The sequence below is a fragment of the Zootoca vivipara genome, chromosome 9, assembly GCF_963506605.1.
Source record: "Zootoca vivipara chromosome 9, rZooViv1.1, whole genome shotgun sequence".
Lineage (NCBI taxonomy): Eukaryota > Metazoa > Chordata > Lepidosauria > Squamata > Lacertidae > Zootoca > Zootoca vivipara.
The window spans coordinates 58,196,341-58,205,863 of NC_083284.1; the positions used below are offsets into that span (position 1 = coordinate 58,196,341).

Here is a 9,523-nt window from a genome sequence, read left to right on the forward strand (position 1 = left end):
TGAGGGTTGAAAAGGTTGACTTTTCAAACTGTCTCACCTGGGGTTGAGATAGAATAATATGGAGCATTGAGAGAGTTAGGCTGCAGGCTTCCTGTTTCCGGTGCGCCAGGAATGGAGTCTCTCCCAACACACACACACACACACACACACACAGAGAGAGAGAGAGAGAGAGAGAGAGAATCAGATAATGATGAGGGAATTTCAGTATCTGCATTCCTCTTCGGTTGGAAGAGGAACCAGGCTCTCACCCACAGTTTGCCTGGCAGTCTGGCACTCCCTTCCCCATGGAATGCGAAGGCAGGCAAAGGCACTGGGTGCTTGGAGCACTCCAGCTGCCGCGACCCCGCCCCCCAATCTCATTCCTAGAAGCACAGGTTATCCTGTTAAATGGATTCTAATTGTAGTAAACTACAGGCATGTGTGATGGGACGCAGGTGGCACTGTGGGTTAAACCACAGAGCCTAGGGCTTGTCGATCAGAAGGTCAGCGGTTCGAATCCCCGCAACGGGGTGAGCGCTCATTGCTCGGTCCCAGCTCCTGCCAATCTAGCAGTTCGAAAGCACATCAAAGTGCAAGTAGATAAATAGGTACTGCTACAGTGGGAAGGTAAACAGCGTTTCTGTGTGCTGCTCTGGTTTGCCAGAAGCGGCTTTGTCATGCTGGCCACATGACCTGGAAGCTGTACACCGGCTCCCTCGGCCAATAATATAAGTCGGTTACGACTGGACTTAATGGTCAGGGGTCCCTTTACCTTTACAGGCATGTGCCAGAGACGGAAGAAACAGTGAAAACCCAGCTATAAGGATGTAAAAGTTTTGGACTAAGAGCGGATTTCATTTGCTGAAAGAGACAATTGAGGGAGGGAAGCCCACGGTTTGTTTATTTAAAGTTCTTCTGTAAGTTTATGATGCGGCAGCCCTCCCCGGAATGCAAGTTTTATTAAAAATATCTGCAGAAGTGAGGATGGAAGAAATTGGAATATGGAATATAACAAAATTGGAACACTGTGAGTGAGATAAAGGACCTGAGATGGGGGGGGGAACGCTATGCTTTGAAAATATAGAGCAAAATCCTCCATAATCTCCATTATGCACAAAGGAATGTGTTCAAGATAAGGATAATTGGCCATAAATCAGTGCCAGGGAGGAAAGGAGTCTATCAGCAGCGGGAATAAAAAAAATGGATTAACTATCTGCAGTCTGGATTCAGACCATTCTTTCTGGGTGGAAAAATGGCAAAGACAGCTTGTTTACTAGAAGCCGAATCACTGGACGAAGCAATGCAGTGACTTTTGGGAACTATGAGATAACAGCATGACGGGAACCATCAACAGTTGCAGGAATGAAGGATACACCACCATATATGGATGGGGAAACATCATGAAAAAAACTGTCATATGCAAGCACGAATAAGGACTACAGCTAAAGTTCCTCACTTGAAACTTTATAAATTATCTATTATACTAACACATATAGAAATCACAAGCTTGTAGCTGTTATATAAAGGCTTATTATATTTGAATGTAATGTAATGGAAATTATTAACATTTTGCAACGCAGAAAAGTTGTAGAAGAATGAACTCATCAACTCTAGCATGCAAGGGGGGCAGTTTAATTAAATTGTAAAATTTGACATTTGAAGAATTGGCATTAATAATTGTATTAATTTGATAAAATTGGTATTGTTATAATGAGGTTGCTATTGGAACGATATTGGGGGAAATTTTTTTAAAAAAAGAGAAGCTGCAATCCTAATCCCATTTACCTTAGAGCAGTCTTTTCACACGTTTTTTCCCCACAAATAAATTAACAAAATGAATAGCATGAAGTAATTTATGATAGTTTCCAGATTACACCTGGTCTTTGGGAGGCGCACGCATAAAGCATAGAATTGTAGAGTTGGTAGGGACCCTGAGGATCATCTAGTCCAGCCCCTGCAATGCAGGAAAATGCAGCTGTCCTGTGCAGGGATTGAACCTGCAACCTTGGCTTTATCAGCACCATGGTGTAACCAACTGAGCCATCATGCAAATCACCTGGCACATCATAACCATGTATTCAAGATGTGTAAGAGCATTTACCTATTATTGTGCTAATTCAGTTTCCTTTTTTCTAGTACCACCTGACCTATGCAGATAAAGAAGTGTTAGACAGAGAAACTAGAAGTGAAATCCATCAGGAAGTGCTGAGGAGAGCAGCCAAGGACCTCCCCATCTACACAAGAACAATGTCTGGAGGTAAACGGTTGTAAAGATTGAAGCATTTCCACTTCTAAACTCACTGGGAAATTATTGTTCTTCCTGAGGGAATTCTCTTAGAAGAGATGCCTGTAAAATTCCCTTTCTCTTGTGCTTTGTATGATCAATTTAAAACAGATTGGGAGTGCCTGCAAAGCCCCTTTCAACCATGTCCCGCCTTCACCTGGGGGCAGATGAGAGTGGTTTGCCCAAAACATGATCACAGGCCAAATGTGGAGACCTGAAAGGCTGGATTTGGCCCACAGGCCAGAGGCTTCCCATTCCTGGGCCTAGATGAAGGTGAATACATTTAAACACCATCTGGGTAAATCATAATAACCTAAATCCAGTTAGGGGTCTTACAAGCACAGCAGCAGTCTTTGTATGCATGCCCCTAGCTAGTTGGAGAATTGTATGTGTCACTCATCAGCCTGATGTAGCAACTAGCCTGAGAATTGGTAGTAACACTGACCAGCCATGGCAGGCTTCCTCAAACTCGGCCCTCCAGGTGTTTTTGGCCTAAAACTCCCATGATCCCTAGCTAGCAGGACCAGTGGTCAGGGATGATGGGAATTGTAGTCTCAGAACATCTGGAGGGCTGAGTTTGAGGAAGCCTGAGCCATGGAGTGTGTGTGTGGATTTAGTCCTGTTCCCCTTCAAGCAGCTTTAAAGCTAAGGTAAAGGTAAAGGGACCCCTGACCATTAGGTCCAGTCGTGACCGACTCGGGTTGCGCGCTCATCTCGCATTATTGGCCGAGGGAGCCGGCGTATAGCTTCCAGGCCATGTGGCCAGCATGACGAAGCCGCTTCTGGCAAACCAGAGCAACACATGGAAACGGCGTTTACCTTCCCGCTGTAGCGGTTCCTATTTATCTACTTGCACTTTGAGGTGCTTTCGAACTGCTAGGTTGGCAGGAGCTGGGACCAAGCAACGGGAGCTCACCCCATCACAGGGATTCGAACCGCCGACCTTCTGATCAGCAAGCCCAAGAGGCTCAGTGGTTTAACCACAGCGCCACCTGGGTCCCCATGAGTGCAAAGTTAGTTTTGGGATAGTGACTAACAGTACAATCCTAACCATTTTTACTTAGAAGTAAAAGGTAAAGGTACCCCTGACCGTTAGGGGTTGAAGTGCTCATCTCGCTCTATAGGCCGAGGGAGCCAGTGTTTGTCCGCAGACAGATTCCGGGTCATGTGGCCAGTCAGCATGACTAAGCCGCTTCTGGTGAACCGGAAACACTGTTTACCTTCGGAGTGGTACCTATTTATCTACTTGCACTTTGATGTACTTTCGAACTGCTAGGTTGGCAGGAGCAGGGACTAAGCAACTGGAGCTCACACCGTCATAGGGATTCGAACCGCTCACCTTCTGATTGGCAAGCCCTAAGCTATTTAATTCAGTGGAACTTTTTAAGGGTGGTTAGGACTGCAGGCTTAAATTAGCTCATATTTTTCACCTGTTTTGGTTAGAAATTTTACATTGTTAGCAAGTTGAGGCATGAAAAAGAAACATGAATTTCTTGGCAGAACATCCCCCCCTCTTACTGCATCAGTTTCTGGGACCAGCAGAACAGTAACATTTATGTTAAACATAAGTCTTTTTCTGTCTTTGCAGCAATCAGATACTGTGACAGATGCCAACTTGTAAAACCAGACCGTTGTCATCACTGCTCTGTTTGTGATAAGTAAGGAACAAATATTGCAAGGCTATGTAGCATTTCTGGTATTGCTGAAGGAGTTGAGCAATGAAAATTACCTGCATGGATTACTGAAGAAATTATATATACTTAACTACAGTTTTTTTCTTATATTAATGCTTATTATTTCTTTATAAATCAGTATTTGATTATTCTCTGTGTGGAATTCTGCTGTTACAGTGGTACCTCTACTTACAAATAACTCTACTTACGAATGGAGCTCCGTCCGCCATCTTGGATGCGGTTTAGATAGGCTTTTTTCTACTTACAAATTTTTAGATAGGGTTGCTTCGACTTACGAATTTTTTCTCCCAATGCATTCCTATGGGATTCGACTTACAATTTTTTTCGACTTACGAATGTGCATTCGAAACGCATTAAATTCGTAAGTAGAGGTACCATTGTATTTATATGTGTGGATAGCCTGGTGATCTCATTGGACATAACACCTGAGTAACTCATTGAAAAAACTGTATGCTTAATATTTTCTTAATAGACTATTAGCTATCACCGCAATCTTGATACTGCCGATTATATTCTATTATTGTCGTTTGTCTTTTTAAAGATGTATTTTGAAAATGGATCATCATTGCCCTTGGTAAGTAACCATGTTACTTCATCACTTTGGATTAGATAATATGGGAAACAAACACTGTTTCCTGATGATGAGGGGTGAAAAGTTCTACTCATAAGATATGAGGAAGTGGCATGACAAGATCTTGTGGCGATAGCACAGCATTTTGGGGATAGTAGCCTTGCAGCAACGGTGATAACTGTTGGAACGGAATCACCTGTTTTTTGCTTTTTCTTTTATTTTTGTTAAACAAAGTATTTGTGTGTGCTATCTTGGAGAGGAGTACCACATAGTCTACAGCTAAGGAAAATAGAAACATTTCATAAATGGCAGGGAATTGCTATGGAGGAAAGTGACACCTGTGTTTTGCATGGTTAGTTTTTCAGGTATTAAAAGGTTATGTGAGAACTCCTGCTAGATGGGGCCACATTCTTCAGAAGAAATCTAGATACAATAGATTTTTAATCATCATTTTAATTTTAAAAAAGCAGGAATAAAAAAATTTTCAAAATAGCAATTTATGCCAGGGAAAAGGATTGTCGTTAATCTCCAGTAAAATAGCAACACACAGTAAACCAGAACTGGTCAGGGTGGTGTCCTGATGGTATTGCATTTTAACTGCCATCAACCTAGCCAGCAAAACTCAGAATATGTAGTCCAACAGTATCTAGAAGACACCACATTGGCTATTGTGCACAGATTTTTTTGGCATTAGAATTCCATCTAGAACAACCATGGAAGCTGAGAGAAAAGTAAATCTTTTCAACAATAATTTTTTGAAGTTCCTGCATGGGAAATATGGATGTATTTTAGTGCTTGAGTCTACTGCAGCTATGATGTGCTCCTTGTGCAAAGCCCAGGGAGAACATCTGAAAAAGCCCAGATGCCATTGGTATGCAAGTGGCTCCCTTTGATGACAGACATTTTTATGTTTGCAATATTCATCAGCAACCAGTCATTACTGCTTTAAATAGAGGAATTTCATTGATTATAATGGTTTAGAAAGAGGGGAGATAAATACATAGTTTGAGGCCTATGAAGAAATATAAATGAAAATTAATTATATGTGTGTATTTTCAGTGATGCAAGCTTCTTTTTCCCTAGGGTGAACAACTGTGTTGGATTTTCCAATTACAAATTTTTCCTTCTTTTCTTGGCATATTCTCTGTTATACTGCCTTTTCATTGTTGCAACCGATTTACAGTATTTTATTAAATTCTGGACAGTAAGTTTTAAAAGTATTTCATGTTTCAAATATTTAGCTCTGTAAACATAAACATGTTGACTGCTTATATATAGGGTACAATCCTAAACACAATTACTAGGCAGTAAGGAAAGTAAACCCAGCTGGACACAGTGGGAATTATTTTCAAGTAAAAAAGCATAGGATTGTTCTGCTAACTAATGATCATATATTATCAATTTTTAGACTGCATTTTAGACTGCTGTGAACCACCCTGAGATCTACGGGTATAGGGCAGTATACAAATTTAATAAATAATCACAATGAAATAATAATTTAGAAGAGTTCCACCTCAGTTTTTGTAGTCACAGTCAGTGGTTATGATTTGGTAAGGGAGAAGAGTAATAAGCTTTGGGGAGGAAAAACCTGTCACTGGAATTCACAGTTGCTTTTATGCTAGCTGACAAAGATTAAAAGCATTTTTAAAAATGGTATATGGCCTACATTCACTGTTAAAAGCCACTCAGGGTTGATGCCAGGTTTGATAGGGCCTTTGGTAGTAGTGACTCTCTTTCTGCCCCTTTATCTTACCTGACAGGCTCAGAAGCAAAAAGAAAAAAGCCAATCTAGTAGCAAGTGTAACTTAGGACACCTGCCATTTTAATTCATTGATAATGCCTCTGTTGCCCCAATGTAGCATCACTCTGGATCAATGCTATGTTGGGGCCTCAGTGGCATCGTATGGAAGTTAAAATGGAAGGCCACAGCCAGGTTCAGCGCTGAGAGGAGTAAGCATTGTAAACTTTTTAGTTGCGCTTGGGTTCCATTGAAATCTATGTTAACTTATTTTAGTCCAAATTAACTTAGCAAAGGAATTTAACTAAAACTGATTTACTCTGGATTCATAATCTCATATTCAGGCCACTGCTGAACTACCATTTAAGGTGTTTGTCGAATATCAGGAATCCTGTCTGAAAATGAGAAGTTACACAGGGAAAGAATGCATTATTACTGAGGCATAGTAATTGTGCGTACTGTGATACAATACGAAAACGAAGCAGTGCTTATTAACAAAATTAACCTTACTTCCCGAGACTGTGATCCAGTAGTACCCATAGAATATTTATCATATACGGTTGTACCTTGGTTTTCAAACAGCCTAGTTCTCAAACATTTTGCCTCCTGAACATTGCAAACCCGGAAGCGAGTGTTCCGGTTTTCAAACGTTCTTTTGGAAGACAAATGCCTGACAGGGCTTCTGTGGATTCCAATTGGTCTGCAGGAGCTTCCTGCAGCCAATCAGAAGCCATGCTTTGGAAGTTGATTGCTTTGGAAGTCGAATGGAGCTTCCTGCAGCCAATCAGAAGCCACACTTTGGAAGTCAAATGCTTTGGAAGTCAAATGGACTTCCGGAACAGGTTCCGTTCGAATTCCGAGGTACACAACTGTATCTTCCACCATTCTCCCAAAGTACTGGGGGTGGTGTATCTGGGTGTGTCCCAGTAATTCTATAAACTACTTGAATAAAATTTCCTTAGCAATTAGAGAAGTCCAACATAGGTGATAAAATATCTTTCTTTTATTTCCAGTATAAACCATTGACATTCCCCCCCTCCTCTCTTTACAGAATGGCCTTCCTGATACTCAAGCCAAGTTCCATATTATGTTTTTATTCTTTGCCGCAGCCATGTTTTCTGTCAGCTTATCATCTCTCTTTGGATATCACTGTTGGTTAGTGACCAAAAATAAATCAACATTAGGTGAGGATTCATAATTTAATTCAGTCCATATTTTGTGACCTATGTGCACCACTTTGAATGGGCTAAGGAATGTAAACATCTTTTTCCCTTTCCAGAGGCATTCAGAGCACCTGTTTTTCGACATGGAACGGATAAGAATGGATTTAGCTTGGGATTTGACAAAAACCTAAGACAAGTCTTTGGGGATGAGAAAAAATATTGGTTGTTGCCAGTGTTTTCCAGGTAGGTGTTGTATTGAGAGAAAACCGGTTATGTTTTGAAACCAACAATGAAAGTTGAAAGTTTTTAATGCTGCTTGCCTACTTACAATGTTGTTTCATTTTACTTTTCAGCCTAGGTGATGGATGCTCCTTTCCTACCTGCCTTGTTAACCAGGATCCTGAGCAGGCTTCTACTCCTTCTGGTCATAGTTCTTCAAACAAAAAGTAAGCCTATATTTATTCCTTATCAAGTTTCCACTTACCTTGGTTTTTTTTTGGGGGGGGGGGTTGGTTTCTTGCCTGCTGCTTAGATAGTAGTCATACTGTATTAACATTTAAGTGTACATTGGCATAGAACCACTCTCACAAGTAGCATTTGAGACACATAATTAATGACCTTGTACAATCCATAATTCTTGATTGTAGATGCAGAAATGACTGTGGATAGCATTCTTCAATGTAATCATTTAAAAACAAATACACATACATGCTCCATATTTTTACAGAGAGGAGAACGTTACACTCTCCAGTTCCTGAGGGCAGGGACCATATTTGGGCTGGTTTTTGTAAGCCACTCTTGAGAACATTTTCAGCAAAAGGGCAGGGTATAAAATTTATAAAATAAATAAATAAGTACTGCAATTAAACAAACATGGTACCCATCATGCAGCACATGAATGCTGCATTGTAACAAAGCATGGCAACCATACCATATTAGCACTCTAATATCTGGCTATTATCCTATCTCAATGAGGAGTTGCAAACCTCTAGCTTGCATCTCCTGCTGCTCCCTCTAGCACACATGCATTAACAATTCAGACTAATCTGTTTGGGCAGTGGAATTCATCAAATGCACCAGGAAACACAGAACACCCAAGTTGGAATATTTATAGGAAAAATGAAAACATTGGTAATGAGATTCCTCACCCTAACCTGGCAGTCTTCTAACTATATTTTTGCTCCTCCTTCAACATTTTTGTCATTGAATAGTGAGAATAGTCATCATTTTCCTGCTAAACCATTACGAGACTCGCAAAGTCATCTCCTTACTGACTCTCAGTCTTGGACAGAAACCAGCGCAAGTATTGAAAATAACAAATCTGGTAAGAGATTATTGTGGCTTTTTTATGCTGTGATGTTTTCAGGGTGACTTGCTTGCAGGCCTAGCTTTCAGTCTGGTTTGAAAACAAAATAAAATTCACGCACACATCAAAGCAGATACTATATGAGCAGTCCTAAACTCTAATTTGAAACCTGCAACTTTCTGGGCAGTGAGTGAATTAAAAGCAGGGGATGTCTGGCACAAAAAGGAGAATATAGTCTGTTGAAATAAACATGCACGAGAATGCAGCACAGCTTGTCCTTTTAAAAAAAGTTCCCTGAATAAGTTGGGGAATTGGTATCTTTATTATACATACCTGCTCCATGGACCACAGTAGTCTTTGGATTTCTGATTTTGAGACCTATTCATTAAGTATAGGGACCTCATACAGACAGATGACCAAACTCCACAAGAGGCATTTATAATATTTTTGACTTCTGTTATGCATGCAACTGTTTTATGTAGGCTATCTGAAGGACAGTATTTTCCTATTTGTCAAAGCCTTACCAAGATCTGTTCTATTGCAGACAATATCCATTGCCCATAGTATCATATATTTTAGAGAAATTAAAGGGTAGCAGCAACAGATGTATGTTGAAGGGATGTAGAATTCTGCTGCTGAGGCTGTCTGGTAAAAAAAACAACCTAGGAACCAGTGCTTCAAAGCATCATTTTATTTTTCAAAGGTATGACCAATCCTGTACTAATGATGGAAAATGAAACCTAGTCATGCAAGTACAAGAGAGAAATTCTGCATCTTTAAAGTAAGTT

General features: G+C 40.5%; 1 protein-coding gene across 5 annotated transcripts in view; it reads left to right on the plus strand.

The window, feature by feature from the left end:
* ZDHHC2 (zinc finger DHHC-type palmitoyltransferase 2) overlaps positions 1-9,523 on the plus strand; it is a 38,071-nt gene that overhangs the window by 24,372 nt on the left and 4,176 nt on the right. For all 5 annotated transcript variants that reach the window (XM_060278826.1, XM_060278827.1, XM_060278825.1 and 2 more), the window contains exons 4-12: positions 2,116-2,236; positions 3,852-3,921; positions 4,499-4,531; positions 5,612-5,732; positions 7,318-7,450; positions 7,546-7,672; positions 7,783-7,875; positions 8,641-8,753; positions 9,439-9,516. In XM_060278826.1, coding sequence (XP_060134809.1) covers positions 2,116-2,236; positions 3,852-3,921; positions 4,499-4,531; positions 5,612-5,732; positions 7,318-7,450; positions 7,546-7,672; positions 7,783-7,875; positions 8,641-8,753; positions 9,439-9,479 — 852 coding nt within the window. In that variant the 3' untranslated portion in view covers positions 9,480-9,516. The remainder of the gene's footprint in view (positions 1-2,115; positions 2,237-3,851; positions 3,922-4,498; positions 4,532-5,611; positions 5,733-7,317; positions 7,451-7,545; positions 7,673-7,782; positions 7,876-8,640; positions 8,754-9,438; positions 9,517-9,523) is intronic.